Raw genomic sequence first — 24,438 nt, 5'->3', positions numbered from 1 at the left:
CGCATACGGAACGGACGATGGACGTAGGTAGGTAGCCAAAGCCAGGGTGTATGAGCGAGTAAACCACATCATAATTCAATGTTGAAATGATAAGATGAGACAAAGATACTAAAATTCAAGTTAATGCCAAGGTATTAACCGATTGAAATGGAATGACGATATGGCGAGATGTAAAATCATGAGACTTGTTGATACGTAAACTTCTATGATTTATTTCCCATATTTCTCAAAAATCGTTAATCACACAGGCTATGCATGTCACAAAATGTCTGCCAAGTTTACAGTAGTACAATTTATAATAGTTTTTAAGTACTGTAATACATGTATAATTAAATACAATGACAATTTCCAGTTCATTCAATCATAGGAAAAATATATCAGTCAACGTGTTATACTTATATACATATTAGGTATAACTTACTTATTTATGGTATTCAAAAGATAAGCATTCCTTCTTAATGAATACATCACAACTCTTCACACTTGTCATTCATTGTTATTATAAGTTAACAGCTACATTGTTATCCATTTATGTACTATCTACGGGTATGCCGGGCTTACAATTATATTTATAAAACGTACTTTATACTGTGGATACGTCAAGTTTATTGAAGGCTATATAAATAGTTAAAGTAGTACTGATAGATTTAGCTGTTAAAAAAAGTAAGGTGAGCGGGCTGGTTTTTAACAAAATAAATTATAGATAGTACTGATTTCAAGGGAAAGAATGATGGCTGATTACTACATTAAAGCATTCACGAAATAGCGAAGCTCATTTTTGTAGTCTTGTGGGACTGAAAGGTGAATTAATCCAGACACATTCCCAACTCCGATTTTCTCTTTCAGTTCAGGGTTATTGATGATCAGTTCAGCAACAATTTTCTGGACGAGAACAGCCAACTCGATGCTTACAGCCCTATAAATTATGTTTTCTTTTGAATTATGGAAAATCTATGGAATTGCAATATCAGTAGTAATAAGTACATACCGTTCTTGAGCGTTCATGGGCTTGTATTGAGCAAAGCTCTTTAGAAATAAGGATATAAGTTTGTAAAACTCAGCATCCGTCAAATTGGGTAGAAATTTGGCTCTTCCTCGGTTTTCGTAGGATTTTCTTATTTGCAACAACTCCAGTGTACCCAACATAAACCATCCACGGGTGTTCCAGTTTCGAATTTCATTAGAGAAAGGTTTCATCAGTTTTATTAATTCTAGTAATGAATCCACAATATCTAAATGAGAAAAAATAAAGAGATGCATGTTAAAACAAAACTTATTTATGTATATTATGGCTGAGTGCATGATATGAAGAAATTATAAGAAAATATAGCTTTGTTGTCACCTGAAGATTTCATGATCTCTACATTAAAAAACTTTTCAAGTTCGTCAAATGACTTTTGAACATTTCCGGACTTCAACAAATACCAGATTCCGCCATATTCTCTGAAAGACACAAATTAGTTAATGTTGTTAATAAAGTAAGTAAATTCTATATACATGTACATATTCCCTGTACGTACCTATTGTCCTCCTTTGATTCTCTCGTGACTCTGGAATTGAAGAGAAATTGTGGTTGACGAAGGAGAGAGTTTTCCAAAAGAAACCGTTCATGTTCCACTGTTCCCCAAGTACCAAGATTACGCTCCACCAAAGTGTTGTGGTAAAGTGCACGATCCTGAGTTCTGCTGGTCACAAAAACGGCCCAAGGATACAATCCAACTTGTTCCAATTGATATGAAAATGAGGTCGCAATGCTTGAAAAATGGTCCTCATAAATCTGGAAATTTCTGGGACGAAGATGAACCATAAGCAACCATGCAAGCTTATAATCTAAACAATCCTCCGAGTATGTGTCAGGGTCCAAGATACTTCGTAGCGGGTATCCCTCAAAACAGTAGAGTTTTAACAATTGAACACATAAATTTGGAAGCGACGAGTCACACACGGACGGAAATGCAACACGACTTATTTCTTCTTCAATCCAACCAGTTCGTTGGACGAGTTCATACTTCAAAAGCTGTTGGAATGATGCCAAGGCTTCCTTAATTGACACTTGAGGGGGGCAGCAGTACCAGAGATAGATAGCGAAATGCTGCAACCATTCTGACGTGGTCATTTTCGAAATGTCAATGGAATCCAATAAAATGTCCCCAGCACATAAACGGTAAATGTTGACGGTATTCTTGGATAATAAATCCAAAGCGCCTTCATCCTGCCACACGTCCAGTTGTTCTTTGCAATTTGAGGCTGAAGCCTTTACTAGAGCGGCTTGGCTCATCAACAAAGCCAAATACGGATTTCGATTTTTAACAGCCAGCATACATGCCTCCTCGCGACGTCCCATTTTCAAAAGTCCAAGTACTGATATTTGAGCATTTTTTCCAAGGGTTTGTGAGAAAAGGTCCTCACAGTATTTGGAGAGCCACTTGGACACATTATCCCGGGTTTCGAGAACGGGTGGGAGACCTTCCTCCTCGCTCCTTGGCCACAACATTTGGAATAGTTCCCACATCATTACTTCTCGCTGTGCATCCTTTGCCGTGGGATGAAGTTCATTTTGAAGACAAAAGCTTTGCAGTACATGAATTTGATCTTCAGGTTGAGGTTCAGCACGTGCCATCTGTTTCGAGAGCTGTTTTTCCAACAACTGAATTGTCGTGGCGTCCATACTAAGGTCCATGTACGACTTGATTTTCTTGACATTAACCCATGAACCCATTTTACTTGAATTGGTTACTGTCATAAATGTTCCCAATGGGCCAAAAGTGACTCTTGGTGTTGCGATATAACGGTTTCCATTTGTCGTATGTAAAGATAGTTTAGAAAATAGAATATTTTCAGGGAAACGTTTAGAAACTTCATGACGCCGCGTAATAGACGTTACATGGTCAGTCCCGAAAGGACTGACTACCTCGTCCTGTTCTTTAAGGGTCACCAGAGTTTTAATTGGTGGACCAGGTCTGCGCTGCTTGAGTTCAAGAAGTGATTTTCTTCTATCGGCATCACTAATGTTAATTGCAATAGTTTGGCCAGCCATAGACTTTGATCTGAGCAAAGGCGATCGAAACTTTTTGGTTGGTGGCTGAATTTCGGTATCCTTATCTATAAATACAATAAAATAAAGTTTTCAAGTATTTCAAATATTTTTTTACGAGTAAAGTCAAAAGTGATCAAATAATTTACTAAAAATGAAATAATTTTATACTTATTTACCATGAGCAAGTTCCGTAAACATTAGGGCGGATTTCATCATACGCACAGCAGACGTTTCCGAAGTTCCTTGTAGTACAGATTCATATTGACCTTTTCCACTAAAGAGATCATCCGGCACCCAATCACTTTCGCTATCGTTTGAATCGGTCGGTGTCAGAGGATTGTGTTCCACATTGCTGATAGAATAACCAAAATCATCCGTAGCCATTGGAATCACGGGTGTTGATTGGCGTGCGACTTGGTTTCGAATCAAAGGCAAACAGTCATCTTCTATATCCATTTGCTGAAGCTTCGTTTGTTGTTGCTGTTGCAATTGCTTTCCTTCGTTCAAAAGTGATTCGAACCTAGGACTACTTTGCTGATGGGAGGACAAAGTCTTTGATGTTGGGACGTATTGATTAATTTGCATCAGAACACCACCAAGTCCTTTAATTGGAGGTTGTGATGATTGTACATCAGTAGTATCTGTTTCAGCCTCTTCAACATCACAGGAATATTTAGAAAAGTGTGGCACCTAGATGTATCAAATGTGAAAATTATATTTTAGAAGCAATAATTAATTGCAATACTAAATTGCTAAGATTAAGTACATTTGTATTTAATTATTTGATCACATGAATTTCTAAACCAACCTTAAATGTCCATACGCCAGTCTCTGGAACATACGAGATAAATTCTGCTCCAAGGCGACTACAAGATCGTCGCAGGGAATTTTCATATCCCATGTTTTGTAACTGTAGAGGATATTTGATTGGATCCTTGGTAGCCTTGTCAATTGGCCAAACCCTATCCAAACATACAAACGCAGGGCAGTTTAATCCTGATCCAACTGGTGGCTTATTTGAATCATCAGGATAAACTACGACTTCTTTGTGACGAAAGTGTACTACAAAAATAAACCATAAAAATTATAAATTATTATGTTTTGAGGGATAATTTTCAAATATGCTTACCAATTTCATCAATATTGACACCAGCCACATTGACAACGTCGATATAACGAATTTCTCCATGGCCCAATCTTCCAATGACAAGTCCCTTCACAAAGCAATTCCCCTGATCATCTACACATTTCTCAAGGGTTTCAATTGGGGGTTCAATATAGTATCCGGCACGCGTGTTTACAACGCGACATTTATGTTCCTCATAAGCATTATTATCACCACCACCCATTCCCACTAATAGGGATTCGGTGCCACTGCGTCGCTTCTGAATTAGTTGAACAGGTACTCCGGCTCGTTCGCCGGACAACTCCACGTAATCTTCGTCGCGGTACTTGGTTGGGCTATCGTTTTCCGATGCTGCGCTCTGAGTGTCTGATCCTCCTCGACTTGTGTTTAAGTCTAAGAGAGATGCGTCAGCAGAGTCATTGACGAATCCATTTTCTCCCAAGTGTGGGCTTGTAGAGAATGAAATGCTCTGTCGATGGTTTGGAGTCAAGGAATTTTTTAAAGACTTCAGTGTCAACTTCTTCACCATCGTTTTAGGAGATAAGATATCAATGCTGAACCCTTTGTCTTCTTCATCTTCAAAGCCGTCGAATATTGCGTGCTGTGGGCAAGTAAATATTTAATTGTGTTTAATGTATCATAAAATTTTCCGTGTAATAATTATTAATAGTGTAAAATAACTAGGTGATTTAAACAATGTAATCAATTTACCTTGCTGAATGACTGGGGAGATGGATAGGTTACATTCTTTGAAACCTGCGCCGGAAATGAGAATGAGAGACTAGTCGAAGTCCGTCGTCGGGATGCTTCTTTAATTGCTCGTTGGGCTGCTGCACTTGTTGGTTTCACCATATTGTCAAAATCCCTGTTGGCCTGTAAGTTTAGAGTATGGGGATATTATAGGAAGTCTTAATTTCTCTTAACATTAGTTATTAATCGTAACAAACAAATACGCCGGAATAATTATTTTGTAAACCTACGATAAGATTGTAAAACAGTGGAGAATCCTTGTATGGAGTCGTAGCGAATCCATACGCTCCAGGCTGCGGGGTATTTTGTTGTTGTTGCACTGCTGGCGAGAACATGGTGGCCGGTGTGAAAGAAGAAAAACCAGGAGTGGTTGTCGTATTCTGGCCGAAACCAAACCCGAGGCTTGGTTGTGTAGATCCAAAGGTTGGGGTAGAAAATGAATTCATCGTGTTCCCCAATCCTCCAAATGTACTTGCGGACGTTCCAAATCCCATTGTTGGAGCGGTTGTGGCAGCAGTATTGAACGAGAAACCGGTACTTGGAGCTCCTATAAAGAATGAAGAATAAATAAATCATTAAAATTTGTTCGTATAAATTCAGTTAGTTCATCAAGAATAATTATATGCTCAAGTTCTTTAATTAAAGTAGATTTCTTACCGAAAGTGGGCTGCGTAGGTTGTGCTTGACTCTGGGTAGCAAATGGCGTGGAAAAAGAGAATGGTTTATTTTGAGTTTGATTTTGAAAACCAAACATTCCACCACTGGACGTTCCTGTGCCAAAATTGGTAGTTGTCGTTCCAAACGTTGGTGCTGTACTAGTTCCAAACCCTGAGAAACCTAAAGTCGGCTTATTTGCAGTTGAAGTATTTGTGAAAGCACTGGCTCCAAAGCCCCCTCCAAATGCTGTACTTGGCGCACTTGTCATTGGCTTCTGACCGAATATCCCTGTAGACTGCGTCTGTGCTTGGGGTTGTCCAAAAGTGAATGTTGACGTCTGACCCAAGCCCCCAGTGGAGACTGTAGTATTGTTGGCACCAAAAACTGACGCTGGTTGACTGGTTTGGTTGGTAAATGAAAATGCAGGACTTGCCCCAAAGGTAGTTGACGTTACTGGTGCAGTTGGCTGGGAAAAGAAGCTCCCTGTTTGGGGTTTTGGCTGATTGAGGGAGTTGAACATCCCTATAAATAAAATAGTTAAACAGTTAAATAAAGCAATTAAAATAATTAAAGCCATTAAATAAAGATAAATTGCTTACAGCCACTACTAGGAGTACTGGTTGCCGCAGCACCAAACGTGCTTGTCTGACCAAAGGGCGTTGTCGTAGCACTAGAACCGAAGCTTGAGAACAGTCCAGTGGATTGTTGCTGTTGAGGCTGGGTTGAACCAAACATGACGCCTTGTTGTGGTCCTTTCCTATTTAGTTGGTAATCCTCCAGCCGCAGCTCTTCCAAACTTTTGTTCTCATACTCCTTCATGCACGTAATGCACTGATGTCTAGTACTAATTGGCGAGGCCTGACCATTTTTCATCATGGTGTCACTACCACTGATAGGAGTGAATGGGAAAGATGTCCCGGCAGGAACTTGTGTTTGTCCCATTGTCTGGCCTAGAAAAGTACAGCAGAACAGGATAATAAAATTAGTTAACCTGATAACTTCGCTCTCAGCAGAAATAAATAACGTGCTGAAGTGCTTACCTGTTGCAGAGAAAGGGCTCACAGTGGCAGTCTGACCACTAAACAAACCCCCCGTGGTGGGAGCTGTGAGACGATTTTGTTGTCCAAACATTGTTGACGACTGTGGAGATCCAAAAGTACTTCCAAAAGTAGCTTTAGGCTGATTGAAGCCTCCACCTCCAAATAAGGACGTGGACACTTGCGGCTGTTGTTGAGGCTGACCAAAAACACTCGTGTTGGTCGTAGTGTTTGGAAATGCCCCACCCCCTACAACAAAAATTATTCCATCAATTCTCCCATCCAAAATTTGAAATTCACAATTAAACCAGAAAATAAAAACTTACCAAAGGTGGGAGTGTTACTCCCAAAATTTCCACCACCAAACATTTTATGTCCTCGTTTTCAGTTGTTATTACTTCATCGTAAAAATCACTAGACAAATTTTGAATTAGTTCAGTTCGCACAAGTGCACTATACAAATCACAAAAATTATACTGCACCTGGCACTTTACTACGTTTAATTTTTATACTTGCTAATAAAATAATGAGCAATGTGCTGTTTGTTTATTCGAGTTGATGAGTTGAACGTTTCGTCACAATGCTTTGGCACAAACGTTCCTGTTGTTGTCACGAATTGCAAGTGCTAAAAAAACGTATAATATTAGATGAGAGAGAGGGAAGGAATTTAAGAAATTTATTTATGCGAGCGAATTTATGCAGTCAGTTAATCGAGTCGAGTGGGAATTGAACGAATTTGAGAGCGGTTTTAGTGCAGAACGTGGTTATGAAGAGAAAGGAACGTCCACGACTCACGACCTCGCGCTCCCAACGTTTTTGGCTGGCCGACTTCCTCTGCATGGGGATTTCTGCACTCGTTGCACGCAATTTTTGTTGCGAAGAGGAGCCGCGGGAGGTTTGAAAGTCTCAGTGATTGGGCATTGTGAAAAATTTATCATGGTGGTGACACGGGAAGGTATGAAATAAAAACCTTTGTGCATTCTTATGTAACGTTACTTTGTGATTTTGAAAAAAATAAGGAGAAACCACTTACTCCACTTTGTATTGATCAAAGCATCATGTATTTCAGATTAGTACAATCAGATATTACAGAATTGACAAAAATTTTGTTTTCAGCATTTGTTTAATATAACATGAAATTTGTAAGATGACCATTTTTTATTAATATATTTAATACAATTGTTTATAGAAGGATGTGTGATAGGAATTACTGCTGCTTACACTCTTGAGGTTTTGCTGCATCTCGCTTGCCACGACTTTTTTTGGGCCGACCTGCACCACCCCCACCATCTTCATCTTCGTCACCGTCTTCTTCTTCCTCTTCCTCTTCCTCCTTTTATGGTTAATATATATATTACTAATTTACTCTCATTTAAGAGATCAATATTTAATTTCCAAACTATGCTATGACATTTTTAAAATTACAACACGGGAATATGATAATGAGTATACTGACAAAAAAAAGTTCTAAGAAAATAGGAACGAATTTAACGCATTGGATGGTCAAATCGTTCAGTTTGGTAGTAAAATCAATTGGAATTTGGAGTGTTGTATTTTCTAAAACGTCTGTTTCACAAACTGAAAAATTCCAAACGTGTATTTTGGATGCTTATTAGATGGACAAACCTCTTCATCGTATTCATCATCCTCTTCATCTGCTAACGCTTCTCCAGTATAGTACAAAATTGCCCGTGGGACAATGCTCTCACGAATATACTGTCCCACTTCGAAATCATTTGTAAGTTTTACCTGTGTTTCTTCGTCCATCTCACCTTCGCCATCGTCGGGAACTGTGGGAAATTAGTTTAATGTATTACACTCTTATAAACTATGATCACAAAATTTAAAGATAAGGAGAATAAGTAATGCTTACTTTGAGGTGGAGTGAAAAAGTTAAAGAAGGAAGGTACTTCGACAGTCTTGCTAACAGTTCGAATGCTGCCTCTCTGCTTATGTTTCTGTTTCTTACGAATGGTTTTGACAGTCACATTTTTACCTTTGGCCCAATCAATGGTACATCCCTAAAGAAAATGTTATTTGCACGAATTAGGGAGGTTGATATTTTCCCTTTTTTATTACGATAAATGAATAAATTTCAATTTTCTCTTACGTTGCACTTCACGATTTCGGGACCCTCAAACGCAAACGGATCCTCCATATCGAGATCGCTTTTCAAGAAGTAGGTTTTGGTAAGTATGGTGTTGGAGAAATATTCATTGGGTGAAAAGTGAAAGTGGAGTTTAAATCCCTGCAATAATAAGAAAAGTTTATACATATAAAGTAGATAAAAATCGTGCTTTTATAGTTCATCAACTTAAAATTAAAAGTATTACGTACCATTGGTTCAGGCATCATTTCTACTTGAATATCATTAAGAGATTTAAGAATTGGGAGATCGTATTCCTTAACCATATCAGAGAGAAGTTCGACATTTCGGAATATTTGGATCCAAAATTGAGGAACTCCAACAATGGCCTCTTTTTTCCTAAACAGTCAAATAAAATATTCTCTCATTCTTATCATAAATTGGATGTGACAGATAGTTTTTTTACAATGCTAATGCTTCAACTTACTCGTCATCAACGCTCATTTTATTCAAAGAGTCATCCAGATTTTGAATTCCAATCTCCGTGAGGTCACACTCTTCATCAGTTGGTTCATGTTGTCCCGATATAATCAAAGTTCTCTGCGTTGCAGAAAAAAATCACGAATTAAAATCAATGATGAAAATATGTAATTGAAAATTATGATCAATTATCACTCACCTTATCAAAGAATGGTTTATACATTGGTAGATATTTACACTCCAGCTCGTGCATCTCCTTGTAAAATTGAGCTTCGATTTTAGTGATTCCGAGTTGGTTCTTCTTAAGAGCATTAATTCGTCGATGAACTTCTGGTGGAAGGTCCTCCTGGAAATGGACAAATTCTCGTTAACCAAGTTCCTATCCTAGTAATTTAAATTAATGACTCACCATGACCAAGCCAACATCCTCATCTTCGCCAGCCACGTCTTCACCTTCGACCATCTCGTCATCAACCTCACCGGCAGGGAGATTGGAAAGCTCAGCTTTTTCTGGATCCGCCATTTCAAAAGCAAATCTGTGATTGAATATGAAAAGAACGGATTAAATATTACTTAATGTCCATCAAGTATAACCTCCCACAACGTGACTGGCACAATGTGCTCTTCTCTTTCCTCTTAGTCAGGCTACCGGGGATTTTTTATTCATAACTTGATACTAGTTGCACGATGGGGAAAAAGTAGGAAACTTACATTGATTAGTGCGGACTGGAGACAGAATCCGAGGGGGGAGAGGAACAGGTCACGGTCAGAGTAAAGATAATCGAGGTCCGAAAATATAAGAGCACGTTGTCTGCCTGTGGCCTTCGTCGTCGTCGCTGCTCACTGCTTGCTTGCTTCTGGATTCGCACCGACCGAATGAAAGAATGAAACTGAAACGAGTGAAGAACGTGTGCCTCGCCATCCAGCACTTTTGGCCGCTCAATCTGATTCTCGCAATCTGCTCGAGGTGGCAGTTCTCATTCCAACACCAATTCGTCACCCTCCTTCCGTCCGTCCGTCTTCTGTTCGTTCTTCCATGCATTCAAAATGAGAATGAATGAACAGTGACATGTCCATCCAGTCAGAGTTGTCTCAAGTTGAGACTCACGTTGAGACTCTCAACATGAACCAAAACAATTCACACGCTACAGAAATCTTGATTGGAATCATATTTGTGGCATTGTCTGATGATCTGATCTTTCATACTGGACGCTCATTGTCCTTTATTGAGTACTTCGTATTGCTCTAATATTATTTAATTTACCATTTTTTTAAATAAATTCGAGAGATGTATTATTACGTTCTAAAAGTTATTTGAATGGATTCTTGCCCAGCAATAATTGCGCAGCAGTAACTGCATGTGAATACAATTAATGATTTTTGGCAGATTGACTAAACAAACCCCTTGTCTGGGGTCAGTAACGAACGAATGACTGACTATGTACCCCTTGACATGTCCCCCTCATCTTATACCCTTCCTTTGTATAATGTCCAAGTTTAATGTTCTGTAATGAAAACTTGGCTGGCAAGAACGACCGCTTTTATACCATCTCTCTTGTCCATGAATGACTTTGTTGAACTTGCGTCTCAAGTTAACTAACTAGCGAACGAGGCCGACTTTTGTGTACGTCGTCGTCGGCCGTCCACGATGATCCATGGCCGTGGCTTCAATTTCGGAATCCGACTCAAGGAAAGTTCTAAAAATAGGAGAATCTCCTCCTTCGCCCAGTTGTCTTATTCTCGTGGTCGTCGTCGTCGTCGTGGTTGTCGTCGTCGTCGTCGGCGGCGGCGGCATATGTACATATATACGACTCCAAGTCTACGGTTTTAAACACTGAAAAGTTTATACTGAATTGTGTGTATCCTGTTCGTGGTAGACGAGCGCCAAACTTTTTAACCTCCTCTTTATCTTGAAACGATAAAACAGAAAAACCCCCGATGGAGTGGAAGTTGGTAAGGTGATTCAAGGACAGTGGCTTGAATTTGCTTACATTACTTGTTTATGTCAATATGCTTCCACTTCTAAGAAAAACCGACGCCATTATATTTTTCTCCCGATTTTCCCAACCCTTTGCCACCTATGATCGGGCACGACAAAGAAAACATGTACAAAAACAAAATTGTGAAAAGTGTTGAAGAATGATGATGATGATGATTAGGTGATGGCGATGACTGTGCAAAGCAAAGCAAAGTAACGCATCTCTTCTCCTTCCAATGTTTTTGACTCGGCGGATGATGACCGAGAGTTAAAGTCACTTGCATATCCTCACTGAAACACTTACGAACGAACCACCAACGAGTAAAAAATAAGGATAAAAAACTAATAGGCTTATTGCTTCGTTGCTGACTGGGCTCGTATTTGATACTTTTCTTTATAAATTGCATTTCCGAGCAGGCTCCGTTATTTCATCGCCATGGTCGTCGCAACTGTTCGAGAGTGGTGCTCATGACTGCATGCGATGTAGGCGACGTATGTGTGCATGCATATGAGGGAATATCATCATACTGCTTATTCCCGTCACCATATGAATCACTACCGAATCTAGAACAGTGCATTGCATATGCGCTCAAGCTGAAGATCGTTCTTTTTCTTCCCCTTGTCCGTTATCGTTGGTGATTCATAAAAGTCAAATAAGTTCATTTTTTAGTAAAGTCTAAAATAGTTGACATCATATTTCTTCCGGTACAAGAAAAATTCCAAACAGTTCAGGAAATCTGAGAGAAACAGTCTCAACAGTATTTTGCATAAATTGGTTATCTTTTGGATAAAATCTACGACAAGGCGAAGACAGAAATCAGTTCAAAGAGTTCCTAATACAATAAAAAATTACGGTCATGTCATCCCCGAAAGAGTTTCATATCGACGCAGTGTATCCCGAACCCTTGAGTCGTCTTCGGAGGGGTCACGGAATGTCGCCCAGTGAAACTCCGAGTTCTGCTTCGTATAGAAGAGCGGTGAAAAAGCAGAGGAATCGTGGTTCTGCTGGAACAGGACGATTTAGGACGCAACCTGTGACTTTCCAGGAAATTAAGGTACGTTTTGTACCACATTTTTCATTCTGCTGTTGAAAAACTGTATGATTTCCTAAAATTCCTTAATGCTATTATTATTACAGGAAGTAGACGAGGACAACATCGTAGAGCTGGAAAGTGCTGACAATCTACGTGGAAGTGTGGGAACCGTTGCGTCCTCCTCCTCCTTCAGATCCGAAACTGATCTAAAGGCCAGCTTTCAACTCTTCTACCAGTCGATAAAGGCTGGAAATGATGACGATTCTCTGGACATTCCTGCCAACATTAGTCCCGGAAGTGTCATCTCGCCAACAACGCTGGACAAACAGCAAGGAGGAGATCGTCCTCCACCTTCTTCTCACAATTCCACGCCTCATCAACCCACGTCCCCCATCGTCATTTCTTTAAACACGAGGAGTCGCCAGTCATTTTGAGTCGCGTTTATTTAAATATGTAGACCTAGATTAAACTAAAGTTATCGATAGATAACAACAACAACATTTATTTATTTGCTATGAAAATTATTCATCATACTGCTAGAATTTACTTAACAATTTATGTAGCCAATTATTGTGATTTACGTATTTTTGCCATGCACTTATTTCAAAAATTCTGGTAACAAAGTTTTGTTTATTTATTCAGAAATATTAATGCAACATTATAATTAATTGAGACAATAATAATATATCTATTTAGTAATAATAATAAGCTATAACTGCGCTAATTGTATGCACATCATTCCCAGAACTTACTTGACAAACAACCATACAAAAATGCAAAGAATGTACATAAACAGCGTAACATGTTTCACGGTGAGGTTTAAAATTTAGACTTCAGTATTCGTCGTATAACGTAAATATAAAAAAAAATGTCAACGCCTTGTCGTCGGAGTCGATGTAATTTTTCTCTGCATACTTTAAATTGTTATTAGAGTGCTTCTCCATGCAATAATCTGTGTCCTACATATACTTTTAATAAAATAATGACTAAATATGTACGAGACATGATAATGCAGATTGTGTAGAAGTAGTGGTGACACCTGCAAAAAAAAAGTTTTTTTCGAACTTTACGACGGTATTATAAATATTATGCGCAACATCTCTTGTTTATTTTGATTTGTTTCATAACAATAACTTAAAAATTGGATATGGCATCAAAACTTTCTCCCAGCAATAAAAACATGTGATTATATCGAGGACATTTTATTGTATTGTACATAAAACACTTTTGAAAATCAAGGTGCATAATCTCATCAATTCCTTAATAATTGTAAAGTTTAAACGAGTCAAACTCTTAATTGTCTTAGTTTGCAAAGAAAAAAAAACTTTGCAAAAGTTTATTCACAGTTCACAGAAGAGTTAAAAAAGACTTATTTTTTAGAACATAATGAATTTATTTAGAAAGAAATACTTAACAACCCGGCAGATAAGATAAGAAGAAGTTATCCACCTTAAGTTATAGTACATACATGATGATATCTAATGTCGGATTAATTGGAAATCGTCCAGGTTCGAGACAGATTTGCATGTCATTCTCTCGCCGGTTTCTTGCTTCCTCTTCTTCGAAAAGTTAATTCAATCTCAATCTCACTTAATCTGTGCAGAATTGCTTTTATGTGGACTTGTTACATGTGTATGTATAACGTTGTTGGTGCTTTTATTGCTCACATGTATGTACATACAAATACATACTGCTACCCCATATATTTGGGAGAAGAGGTCTCAAATTGAGTCAGTAAATAACTGCTTGTTTGTATAGTAAATAATTGCAAATAAAGTGAAGAGTGAGTCCTGAGATAAAGTCGAAATGAATTAACAAAGGCTTGTCGTATGCTTGATTCGTTGTGGTAAATAAAAAAAAGTGCATTTTCTTCTACCAGAGTCGGTCCGCACAATGCACACGATAAGAAATGTAGCTTTGTTAGATAGATAGCTCAACTCGCCTCAACTTGGTGCGGTGCACGGGCCTTTCCAACACTTAGCACCAGAGCACGTCCACACAGAAAAGTGTGCATAATAATACAATGATCTGAATTAAAATCTTTCATTGTATGGGGTATAATTTATTCAAAATTACGATATATAGTCAAATTAATCAACCGATTTCAATTTTGTTTTCAATAAAAATAGTTTATAAAATTCAAGGTATAAAACAATCACAGGGACTCCTCTCCGATAGGGAAATGTGATACACCAAAATGAAGGGTTCTTCATACTGCTCAGGAATATATAAAATAACTTATTAAGGCCAGCAAACGTATATTAAGGTCATAAAAAAGGTCAGAGGTTAAAATTTTTATTCTATTTTTGGACGTTTTAGAGAATTTTAAGACCTTGTCTTACTTCCCCCAGGCGGGAAATTTTTGGGGTATTGTAAGATTTGTTGTTTTTCTTGTAGAATAACGAATATACATGTTTTTATGTAAGGCGGTAAATTTTTGGAGCACAAATTAATACTAATTATTAATTATTAGGGTAAAGTTATAATGCTCCATATTGTGGTAGCTAGGTAGGATAGCTAGCTAGTAAAGATATTTAGGATGGCTAGGTAGGATTGCTAGCTAGTAAAGATATTTAGGATGGCTAGGTAGGATTGCTAGCTAGGATGGCTAGCTAGGATTGCTACCTAGGATTGCTACCTAGGATGGCTAGCTAGGATGGCTAGCTAGGATTGCTACCTAGGATGGCTAGCTAGGATTGGTAGCTAGGATGGCTCCCTAGCACTGTGCGAAGCTAACAAAATGATCGACATTCAACATTCGCTAAAAGCTAGAAATCTTACATTACCCCCCAAAAAATTTATGAGTTTAAGTATTTATACATACAGGTACATATGAATTTGCATATATGCTTAATATGCATTAAACATGAGCAAATTTGAAGCAGTTAATCATTGGTCAAAATAGTGGTCATTTTTGAAACCTCTGTCCCAAATACTGTCTAAGCCAGTAAACAAAAATGCAAAAAAAGCAATTGCCCCGACTAGTATTGGAACCCACGACCCCGAAATGGGATAAAACGAATTTAAGCGTGCTCAAAATGTGTTTTTCGCACATTTCAGAGCCACCACCGCGAGCTGAGCTATCTATCCATATATAACTGATCGTGTGCGCACAATGTATGTTGTTTGCACAATTGATACTGTTTTCCCTCATTTACTGGCCATTCATTCATTCGTCGTGTGTCCCTTGTCCTTATTATTGTTGATTTTCTTTTATTTGCATGAGACACACGGAGTGACTGATGTCCAACAAATTAGGCCGAGCTTATATTATTGCCAGCATAAAAAAGAAGAAGCCGATAATAAATAAACACATAAATAATAAGGAACAAAAGCGGGTGACAAAGACCAACCAACGAACCAACCACCACCTGAGAACAAGATGAAGAAGAAGAACAACACGGACCTGATTGCTCTTATACTTCCTGTGGCTTCACGAGAAAGTGTAAAAATAGTCGATTTTTTATCCTTGAAAATATTTGCCACTGCCCACAACGAAAGTTTCTCTCTCTTTCTGCCACGGTTGACGGTGGTGCAACTGCAAAAGACAACACAATGAGTGGTTCTCACGGAAAGTGATCCAAAATGTGCGTTGCGTTTCTTGTCGCAATGCACGTACATAAGTACAACTAGAGCATTTTGTGTGTCGTGTCTGCACAATGTCACAAAATAAATGCGCCTTGTTTGTGTAGCATGTTGGTTTTACAACCAAAATTATTTGAAACTCGGGCAAATATCTTGACAGCACTTACGACTTAAGTAAGTTCTCAACAACGCAAAAGGTTTCACTAAACTAAACATTTTAATTGTATCAACTTTGCTATGAAAATGCAGTAAAATCTGAGATCATGAGTTGCACAGATTTCATACTACGGCACGCGAAAAGCACTTGCAAAATCATGTGAACCGGATTATTGGAAATTTCCCCAACATGTTGCAGCAAATGAATGGGCGTGTGTACTTATTATATAAATGATTGTTTTGCTTGTTAGCAGTCTAACTGAAGCATGCGACTCCCTGAACAAATCAATGCCAACCAAATTTATGTACATGTACATGGAGTGGAATGGGTTGTTTTAGTCACTTTTTCGCCTGCTGCTGCTGGCTGAGTATTCAATAACGGACCCACTTCCGTTCCGGTTTCGATTGGATTGTTCAATAAAATAGGATAGGAATGCATACATAATCCGCTCCAATCTTCATGTTTTTTCTCATGGTGAAACAATCCATTCCTTATTGTTCTAGGCACATTTATGATTTATTCATCTCGATGCATCTAGTTTGTGCTGGTGTAATTCCATCCTGCTATAATTTTCATCATCATTATTATATTAAAATGTACAGGTGATTTGCTCATGGTTGGTGAAATATTACATGAAATGACGATTTTTGCCCATTATTCCGTCCTTCTGTGTGGTGATGAACATTACTCTTTTACTGTGTCCCTGCTGCTGCCAGAGTAGGAAATGGAGGAAGTACGGTAAGGAAGGAATGAGCCGAGGGGTGCAATTCCATTTGTTTGACTACTGTTACCATGGCTGGTACATGTGAGGACGCCTACTCCAAACCTCTCCAGGCTGGCCGATTCGTTATACGGGAGGGAGTTGTAAATTGGTGCTGGACTTGTGTATGTGACCTATTATGATGATGATGACGACGACGAGGACGACGACGGCGACGACGGTGATGATGATAGCTGTTAGTTCAATGGAACATTGATACCGAGAAAGACCTCCTCTGCGGCTACCTGGCTGCTTTCACCATTTTCCGGTACATGCCGTGGTAAACAGAGGGTTTTAATTAGATGTAAATTTCCTAAATTTCGTAAACGAAGCAGAACCAGGTTGGATTTCTGCTCTCTCACGACGTTTGCGTTTAGAATAAGTGCGGTGACGGTGCGTATCTCGAGACGAGAATTATACTATTTTTTTCTACTGTGCATAATAAAAAGTGAGTTTAATTTAGAAAGAATGCATTTATATGTTTGTTTCTTTATTGTGTTGAATGTATTTATTTAATTGATCCTGCATACAAAAGATTATAAACAAACACGAGATGTATTTATCTCATCGTGCAAGGTTACAATAGGATATTGAATTTGGTCCGTATTTATTTTCCATGTAAAACATGAGCTCACCAACTGACCTCATATTGTAAAGAAAGAGATTTATTTTTTGGAGGAATTGGTGCAGAAAAATGGACTTTTTAGCCTTTCAGGTTCATGAACACCTTACTTTATTATTTCAGGCGAGTATGCGTATCATCATAAAACGTAGTTTGGTTGAGAATTGAGGAGGCCATGAGAGATTAATTTAGATAGAAATGCATGGATCCTAAGACTGTCTTACATTCCTCATCGTGTTATTGTTTCTAATTCCTCGATATCTTCTTGTCTTTGTCTGAATGTCCTCAATTTCCCAAGATGAGGAGATGATGATACGTGATTTCATCTCAAATGAGGATCAATCTTCTTCTTGTGTATACTTTTATATAAATAAAAAAGCTTAATCACAACAGAAATTGTCGTAATTTTAGATGATCTTAATTTGAATTTGACTTATTTTATCCCTACCTCAAGCAAGATGACTTGGTTTTAATGTTATTCTCTCTATTTTAGGTAAGGAAGAGGAAAACCCGAAAAACTGAATACGTGCCAAACAATAAGATGGATTGGGCCTACAATACCACGAAAGGGTATAGACCACACTTTATTTAATTAACTTACCACCAAGTAATTCTAATCAGGATGAATATAGATTGATTGTTTTAATTTTAATTAGCTGGCTTCTTTTTAATGAATTGTGCTTTATTTAAGGTGGATAGAGGTGTACGTTATCCATGTAATAATGTCACGAATGTGATTTTTCGACTATAATTCACCATAAAAAGCAAGTAGCGATTGGATTGTAAAAATGCTTGCGACATCCGCAAAAATTTACTCATTTACTTACCCTCCCGAGGTGCATATCAATCATTACCTCTGCGTGTGCGGGGATCACTGATTGAGGGGTTTTGGTTTGTGGACATGGTGGATGACTTTTTAGCTGGCTGACTTTGTTACGATGATGTAGGAATGATAAGACAACACACAACGGCGTATTTCCTCAGTTGGATGGACTTCTACTTAATTTTTCCGCTTTTGTGCTTTCAACGAAAAAAAAACATTGATGTGGCTTTTAGCTTACCCTCCTCCTTCGCATCATCGTTATGTAGAATTTACACATTATTATTTTATATATTGTACACCAAGGTGAGGGAGGAAAGCGAAGTTTTGGCATAAAAACGCATCCTTGTAATGATAAGAAAGCGAGATTTTATTATTTCGTGTTTATCTAGATCGTCCTCTGCATTCAGAAGTTGAGTAGCGTTCGTAGAAGAGACAAGTACTTAAAATATTCAACATTCTCATCATGAGTTTTGTAGTCTCATGCAAATTAAAAGTTGAGACGTTAGTTTATAAAATGTCGTCAGAGGAGTGAGGGAGAGTTTCCAGAGTTAATTTGTTCTGCCAGTTAATTCCACAATTTCTGAATAAAATATTTAGTTTTGTTACCGAGCGTGCGTGTCGTGCGCAAAGTAATTTGTGTGCAAGAAATAATGTGTTTGTGACGAAAATATACTTATACGAAAGTGCGTTTGATTCCAAAAAACATGTCCAGATATCAAAATAACCGGTACGTGTGTTAGTTGTACATATGCAATAATTTGCATGCGCATACTTCTTTATGTGTGTATGTATCATGCAAAAAACGCCAATAGTTGTGCAGCTGTGTTTTATAGATTTATATATTTGAATTGATTTGACTAAACCGTGGTGGTTGCAGTCTCATTAATGTATTAAAAAAACGAGCAGCTTGACATAAAAAACTGCGGTTAGTCGTAAATACGTACATACTTCACCAGAGAAAGTTCCCATTAATAGTTAAAATTACAGAGTTGCTTCCTTCCCAAATGTCAAAAGTGTTGCTGTAAAAAGTAGTCGTTTTTTAAGCTGCTTAGGAAGAACAAGGCCGTGTCTTGTACACGTCCAAACTTTGTAAACTATTTAAGAAGGAGTGGAGGAGTTTTGTAATACCTTTTGTTCTCTTGTTCACCTCCTTGTTCTTGCACAGAATGACAGTGTCTGGAAATGGAGACGACTCCGTTTCAGCCGTCCCAATTCCCATCGCCCGAAAAATGAAATTGGATCAACAAGTAAGTGCCACTGGGAAATGTGTCGAGAATATCTTTCTAGAATTTGGAGAATCTATAAAATTCAGACATAAAAGATTTAGAGAGAGGAAAATAAAGAGAACCTGAGACCAAGAACTAGATGCAGGTGTTTGGTAGATGATATTGGCTTAAAAACAATGCAGCTTAATAAGCTGCTCAGGTAATACATAGAATGCAAAATCAGTTCTTTTCCTTCGACTATTTAAATATTGGAGTCTCGTCGAAATTATTAATGCCCCAATTTTTATCTGCTGTAGAAGCAATGCATTTCGTGGAAAGACTACAAATCATGCTTGCCTAATTCTTTTTCCCGATAAGTATATTTCCAAACATTTGATCTACTTAATAGCTACCCCGTTGTTCTGCTTGCCTGTAAGGATACATATATTGGAAGAGAGATATAATATTTTGAACAAATATTTTACGACAGCAACTTTTCAATAACAATAATAATAATCATATATCAGAGCTGGTTGGTAGCATTGTGGTGAATTTACAGCGTTTAAAGCAACCAGTTTATAAACAAAACTGTAATGAAACAGTTGCATGTCGCATGTAAAAGTAGGTAGGTGTTGGTTTTGGTTAGGCAAGTTTTTAACAAAGGCCAAAACCAACGGATTGGAGGTTTACGCTTGAGGCAGTAGGTCTGATTTTGGCTCCCACTCCCACCACCCTAGTAAATATTCAAACAATCAGAATAGGAGATTGACTGAAATGTGAACCAAGTCATTCTTGATTTGTTCCTGTATTTACATCAGAAAAATCATAAACTGAACAGAGTTTCATGGAATAAGCACCATGTAGTCATAAAGTGATTTATTTGGTTTTTGTGTACATGGTATTTAATTTAGTGTCTAACTGAACATTGCAGAAACAATTAATTGAGAATCGTCAAAAGCAAAAGAGAAAACAGTCCGGAATCCCACACATTTCCGATGCCCGTGAAAATCGCGACATTCTAAACAGAGCAAGTACGAATAGTGCGTCATCCGTTCGCCGTCCTGCTAAAAGTCCTGGCAGTTCAGTTTCTTCACCTACTTCGGGTGACTCTGAAATAGGTATGCGACCCATCGAATAGCAATAATATTACTATGATTGTATCCATTTATCTAAATCTACATCCGCCTCCGCAAGTATTGAATATTTTTTGTATGTGGTAAAAGATTGGATTGCATTATGATCTAAATTCAATCCTGCTCCTTCCCCAAAGTGCCAATCATATCTGACATTTTATTCGAATTCGAATTTCAGTCAAAATCCAATCCCCAGCAGCCAGCTCGGATGGGTCACCGGATAAGGAAAAGAAGCGGAATTTGAACCGACTCTCTGCCACAAATGCGGAAATTGAAGACGGCTTAGAAGTACTGGAGCTGGATGATAAATTGGACCCAAATTCAGCCATTGGTCCCGACAGAAATGAAGGTATGAGACCACCTAGCCTAGCGTTCACCTCACCCAATAAAAATGTAATGGAGGATAACGAGCACAAAACCTCTAGCCAGCAAGCAAGCAAGCCCTCTTTCTGATAACTTTATTTCCACACATTTCTTTTTTTCGGTGCTTTGAACAATATAAAATTTTTAGCAAGTGGTGGGACGACGACATTTTGTTAGCGCACTCACAAACTCATATAAAAATCAACCCACTTTCACTACGTCGTCGTAGACAAATAGAACAGGAAGAACTTTTTCAGTCTGAGAGTCGTGGTGCCACACACAGACAGAAAGAGAGCCCGGAATTCGGGATGAGACCAGAAGACAGGACACGACGGCTCTGTGGCATTGCAAAATTTACGAACACATCACATGTACATCATGTCATGTCATGGAAGGAAAGGAATGTGTGTATAGGCAATAAAATATTTAGAGCCATCATCATCATCATCACGAGAGTGTGCCGTCAACATCCTCCCGTTCGTGTATGAAACCTGAGGAGGAGAGTGTGATGATAATGATGATGATTCAATTTCGAGTAGTCAGAGTTGGGAAAAGTAGAAATGAGAATTCTAAGTGCTCATAAATTGGAGGTGAATGTAATAACGGTTACTACCTTACTGCACACGGATAACGACAACCTGACCACCACACGAGTAGGTGCATGTCATGGGGGAAAATCAAGGTTTATAGAGCAAACGACTCGAACGTCGAGAGAGAGCGAGGATCGAGGAAGGAAAAGGAAAGCGAGGTTGTTGTGTTGCTTCTCTCAAATCAAATCGAAACAGAATCTGATCTTCTTCTGGAGAAAGTGAGTGTGGATTGAAGTCCGGAATGGATGGATGAATGCGACGGGGAGCTACTGCTTGCTACTACCTTTGAGTTTGATAAAAGTGTTGCAACACAGAAGAGAGCTTCATGAGAGGCAGTAGAGAGCCTCTATCCGAAAACTCCTCGTATTTCATCTCCAGCCGTGAGACGGAATTGAAAGTGTAGTCTGTAGTGGAAGGAAAGAGTAGGGAAAGAAATTGAAAATATATTAGAGCCCAGAAGAAGAAAGTTGAGTTCTTCTTAATAGGACTAGGTTTGAAGATTTTGACAAATTTCGGACAGCGAATCGAGGCTGTTCGGTTGGCTGAATTGTAGAAAGATCTCCGAGTTTTAAGAGTCCTGATTTTCGCAGGGCTGCGAATAACGCAGGAGCTTGTTGAATGAGGACTTCTTATTACATGGTTGTTGGAGAAAGACATACTTCCTTGCGGATAATGGGAACAAATTTCTTCTCATTTGAGTAGTACTTCTCGACTCCCGTGCATGCAGCAGACGTAGCTGAGAGGAGATATACATTCATACGTATTTTTGTACGCGTGTGTGCTTGTACAATTGCATGGTGTGAGAATCTGGAGAATGATTAGGTACGGGTTTGAGACAAAGAGCAGAGTTTTGTTATTATTTAAAGTGGTACATATGGATCCACTGACTGTGGACCAAGATCGACTGATAAATTGTGCTGAATTTGAAGCAATAATTTATTAAAACCTTGTAAATGTAATTTCAGAAAACCGTTTGGGAGAGGTTAAACCGTTGCCAACATCTGAATCGTTTGATGGCTCTGCACCTGTTGTTCCGGCTTCGTTTGGGGGAAAGGGCATCAATAACGACGTGAAAAGTTTCCAGTCTTCTGAGAAACTTAATTCGGTAGGATTTTATCGTGCTTAACTGGTTGATTAAAAATGCATGAGGATTTTATCTCGATCTTGTTTTTCTTGTGGAGCAGACAGAGGAAGACGATTCAGCGTCTCAGAAATTTAGCGTGAACGTGGCAGAAGTGATGGACAATATTGAACAGTTTGTGCTGCAACCTGCGGCTCAAGGGTATTTAATAAAATGCCGAATTACCAGAGATCGCAAAGGGATGGATCGAGGAATGTACCCAACTTATTATATGCACTTGGAGAGAGAGGATGGGAGAAAAGTGAGAGGAAATTGGATAGTTTGTCCGATTATTTATCAGGTCATGACAATTAAATTAATTGTTTTCCTTTTCTGTGCCAGGTATTTCTTCTTGCTGGTCGAAAGCGAAAGAAAAGTACAACTAGCAACTATTTGATTTCCACGGACGCCACTGACCTGTCCAGAGGTGGCGATTCGTTTATAGGTAAAGTACGATCCAATCTTCTAGGGACCCAATTTTCCGTCTTTGACAATGGTGAACCACCAAAACGGAATGCACCGAATTCGGACAAAACCTCGCTTCGAGAAGAATTAGCTGCAGTAATTTATGTACGTGACTCACAAGCCTTAAAACCAACCCAACTTGTTTTTTACTCATAAACTAATCACAAAATAATCTTTAACTAATTGACTTCTAATTTATAGGAGGCAAACGTCCTTGGGTTTAAAGGACCAAGAAAAATGACCGTCGTCGTCCCTGGGATGCTAAATGAAAACAAGAGAAAAGAATTCCGTCCAGATTCTGATAACGACGGTATAATAGGTAACTACCTACTGCCCTTTTCATTACCTATTTACACAAAAGCAAACAAAGCTCATTGACACCTGTTGTTGCTTCCTCATTTTTTTTAGAACGGTGGAAATCAAGAAAAATTGATGGCTTAGTCGAACTAAAGAATAAAACACCCGTTTGGAATGAAGAAAGCCAATCCTACGTACTTAATTTTCATGGGCGTGTGACGCAAGCATCCGTAAAAAATTTCCAAGTCATTCACGAATCAGACGGTGAGTCAAGTAGTTGATGAAAAATCTCTACAAATTACTAAATTCTTAAATTTCCTCCCCAGAGGATTACGTCGTTATCCAATTTGGACGCGTGGCCGAGGACGTGTTCACCTTGGACTATCGCTACCCCATGTGTGCCCTCCAAGCATTCGCCATCGCTCTGACCAGTTTCGACAACAAGTTGGCATGCGAATAACCACGCACTCCAGGAACCACGAGAGTTATTTTTCATTTCATTTATGGAACTGAAACGCAAACCTCACGACGGAGCTTGGAATGTCGGGTGGTCGTCGCGTCCTCGGTTAATACGGGCCGGTCCAGCTCCACGACCACAACTACTGCACAAATCAATATTCGAGCTCTATAAGTTTATCGTACCAAGTATATAATGCATACATACATACAGTACCTACTACATACATACTATCACCTACCTAACTAGCGACATAAATAGATTAGCAACAAGAAAATTAATGTGAGCTGCTTCTTTCTCATGGCAGCAGCAACAGAGGACAATCGCTGTACGTGTCTCGATGTTGTAATTGAAATTTATTTATAGCAGAACATATCAGAGAATGAAACTTTACATTTTGTAGTCACAACTGTACTAATTGATTGTCCTTTTCTCACATAGCCTTGGATGTACCTAGAATCATGTAACTTTTAGACGTATGTATGTATAATCCGTTGTTATCGTTATTACTATTTTAAACCCATCCCACCATCATCAAGTAAATGTCAAAAGTGAGAAGTCTTTCCAAAAAAGAGAGCATATTATTATTACTAAAACAGGTAATAAAAGGAGAAGAGAAAGCTGAAATGTTGTGCGTGTGCATGAGACTCTCAGTCATTACATTATTTACGGCATA

At 38.6% G+C, this 24,438-nt stretch overlaps 4 protein-coding genes and 2 long non-coding RNA genes across 9 annotated transcripts; 2 read left to right on the top strand and 4 right to left on the bottom strand.

Annotated features, from left to right (window-relative positions):
• Positions 1-185: 185 nt before the first annotated feature.
• LOC110851566 (nuclear pore complex protein Nup98-Nup96) lies at positions 186-7,367 on the bottom strand. The gene is made up of 13 exons (XM_022099412.2): positions 6,934-7,367; positions 6,611-6,856; positions 6,170-6,520; positions 5,571-6,092; positions 5,144-5,460; positions 4,875-5,036; positions 4,167-4,764; positions 3,846-4,099; positions 3,214-3,727; positions 1,521-3,102; positions 1,343-1,443; positions 989-1,232; positions 186-916 (listed from the first exon to the last, which is right to left on the bottom strand). The coding sequence occupies exons 1-13, from the start codon at positions 6,974-6,976 to the stop codon at positions 742-744; spliced, it is 5,109 nt and encodes a 1,702-aa protein (XP_021955104.1). The 5' UTR covers positions 6,977-7,367; the 3' UTR covers positions 186-741.
• A 273-nt stretch (positions 7,368-7,640) lies between these two features.
• Positions 7,641-10,070, bottom strand: LOC110850668 (nucleosome assembly protein 1-like 1-B). Its single transcript, XM_022098154.2, has 9 exons — positions 9,885-10,070; positions 9,583-9,709; positions 9,373-9,519; positions 9,181-9,293; positions 8,945-9,092; positions 8,718-8,855; positions 8,481-8,628; positions 8,234-8,397; positions 7,641-7,940 (listed from the first exon to the last, which is right to left on the bottom strand). The coding sequence occupies exons 2-9, from the start codon at positions 9,694-9,696 to the stop codon at positions 7,815-7,817; spliced, it is 1,098 nt and encodes a 365-aa protein (XP_021953846.1). The 5' UTR covers positions 9,697-9,709; positions 9,885-10,070; the 3' UTR covers positions 7,641-7,814.
• A 1,591-nt stretch (positions 10,071-11,661) lies between these two features.
• LOC110851336 lies at positions 11,662-13,383 on the top strand. Its single transcript, XM_022099075.2, has 2 exons — positions 11,662-12,206; positions 12,290-13,383. The coding sequence occupies exons 1-2, from the start codon at positions 12,009-12,011 to the stop codon at positions 12,617-12,619; spliced, it is 528 nt and encodes a 175-aa protein (XP_021954767.1). The 5' UTR covers positions 11,662-12,008; the 3' UTR covers positions 12,620-13,383.
• A 99-nt stretch (positions 13,384-13,482) lies between these two features.
• LOC118436068 lies at positions 13,483-16,585 on the bottom strand. Of its 2 annotated transcripts, none has more exons than XR_004835172.1 (2): positions 15,805-16,585; positions 13,483-15,723 (listed from the first exon to the last, which is right to left on the bottom strand). It is a non-coding gene; the product is annotated as an uncharacterized LOC118436068 (long non-coding RNA). The 2 variants fall into 2 exon arrangements; XR_004835173.1 differs by having other exon boundaries at positions 15,938-16,585.
• A 427-nt stretch (positions 16,586-17,012) lies between these two features.
• On the top strand, positions 17,013-24,389 carry LOC110850798 (protein king tubby 1). 2 transcript variants are annotated; one of them, XM_022098365.2, is made up of 11 exons: positions 17,013-17,135; positions 17,803-17,879; positions 19,298-19,379; positions 20,269-20,455; positions 20,649-20,819; positions 22,389-22,528; positions 22,608-22,805; positions 22,886-23,113; positions 23,210-23,327; positions 23,417-23,569; positions 23,632-24,389. In XM_022098365.2, exons 2-11 carry the CDS (start codon positions 17,851-17,853, stop codon positions 23,763-23,765), a joined length of 1,440 nt encoding a protein of 479 aa, XP_021954057.1. In that variant the 5' UTR covers positions 17,013-17,135; positions 17,803-17,850; the 3' UTR covers positions 23,766-24,389. The 2 variants fall into 2 exon arrangements, with proteins under 2 accessions (XP_021954057.1, XP_021954058.1); XM_022098366.2 differs by lacking the exons at positions 17,013-17,135; positions 17,803-17,879 and adding an exon at positions 18,518-18,859.
• Positions 19,038-21,443, bottom strand: LOC118436069. Of its 2 annotated transcripts, none has more exons than XR_004835174.1 (3): positions 21,044-21,443; positions 19,261-19,431; positions 19,038-19,151 (listed from the first exon to the last, which is right to left on the bottom strand). It is a non-coding gene; the product is annotated as an uncharacterized LOC118436069 (long non-coding RNA). The 2 variants fall into 2 exon arrangements; XR_004835175.1 differs by lacking the exon at positions 21,044-21,443 and adding an exon at positions 19,481-19,982 and having other exon boundaries at positions 19,261-19,415.
• Positions 24,390-24,438: the final 49 nt, after the last annotated feature.

This window comes from Folsomia candida, unplaced genomic scaffold (genome assembly GCF_002217175.1).
Source record: "Folsomia candida strain VU population unplaced genomic scaffold, ASM221717v1 Fcan01_Sc006, whole genome shotgun sequence".
NCBI classification, from domain to species: Eukaryota; Metazoa; Arthropoda; class Collembola; order Entomobryomorpha; family Isotomidae; genus Folsomia; species Folsomia candida.
This window is presented reverse-complemented; position numbering and strand designations above follow the sequence as displayed.

What these genes read in the sequence shown, in the direction of transcription:
- LOC110850798 (XM_022098365.2), top strand. Translation starts at nt 17,851, where the DNA reads ATGGATTGGGCCTACAATACCACGAAAGG. An exon ending in TGGTCCCGACAGAAATGAAG is followed by an intron (nt 20,820 to 22,388) that starts GTATGAGACCAC and finishes ATGTAATTTCAG; the next exon opens with AAAACCGTTTGGGAGAGGTT. An exon ending in TGATAACGACGGTATAATAG is followed by an intron (nt 23,328 to 23,416) that starts GTAACTACCTAC and finishes CATTTTTTTTAG; the next exon opens with AACGGTGGAAATCAAGAAAA.
- LOC110851566 (XM_022099412.2), bottom strand. Translation starts at nt 6,976, where the DNA reads ATGTTTGGTGGTGGAAATTTTGGGAGTAACACTCCCACCTTTG. An exon ending in CTGGCGTATGGACATTTAAG is followed by an intron (nt 3,728 to 3,845) that starts GTTGGTTTAGAA and finishes TGATACATCTAG; the next exon opens with GTGCCACACTTTTCTAAATA. An exon ending in AGAGATCATGAAATCTTCAG is followed by an intron (nt 1,233 to 1,342) that starts GTGACAACAAAG and finishes TTTCTCATTTAG; the next exon opens with ATATTGTGGATTCATTACTA.
- LOC110850668 (XM_022098154.2), bottom strand. Translation starts at nt 9,696, where the DNA reads ATGGCGGATCCAGAAAAAGCTGAGCTTTCCAATCTCCCTGCCGGTGAG. An exon ending in AAATGATGCCTGAACCAATG is followed by an intron (nt 8,856 to 8,944) that starts GTACGTAATACT and finishes TTATTATTGCAG; the next exon opens with GGATTTAAACTCCACTTTCA. An exon ending in ATGATGAATACGATGAAGAG is followed by an intron (nt 7,941 to 8,233) that starts GTTTGTCCATCT and finishes TAACCATAAAAG; the next exon opens with GAGGAAGAGGAAGAGGAAGA.
- LOC110851336 (XM_022099075.2), top strand. Translation starts at nt 12,009, where the DNA reads ATGTCATCCCCGAAAGAGTTTCATATCGACGCAGTGTATCCCGAACCC. An exon ending in TGACTTTCCAGGAAATTAAG is followed by an intron (nt 12,207 to 12,289) that starts GTACGTTTTGTA and finishes TTATTATTACAG; the next exon opens with GAAGTAGACGAGGACAACAT.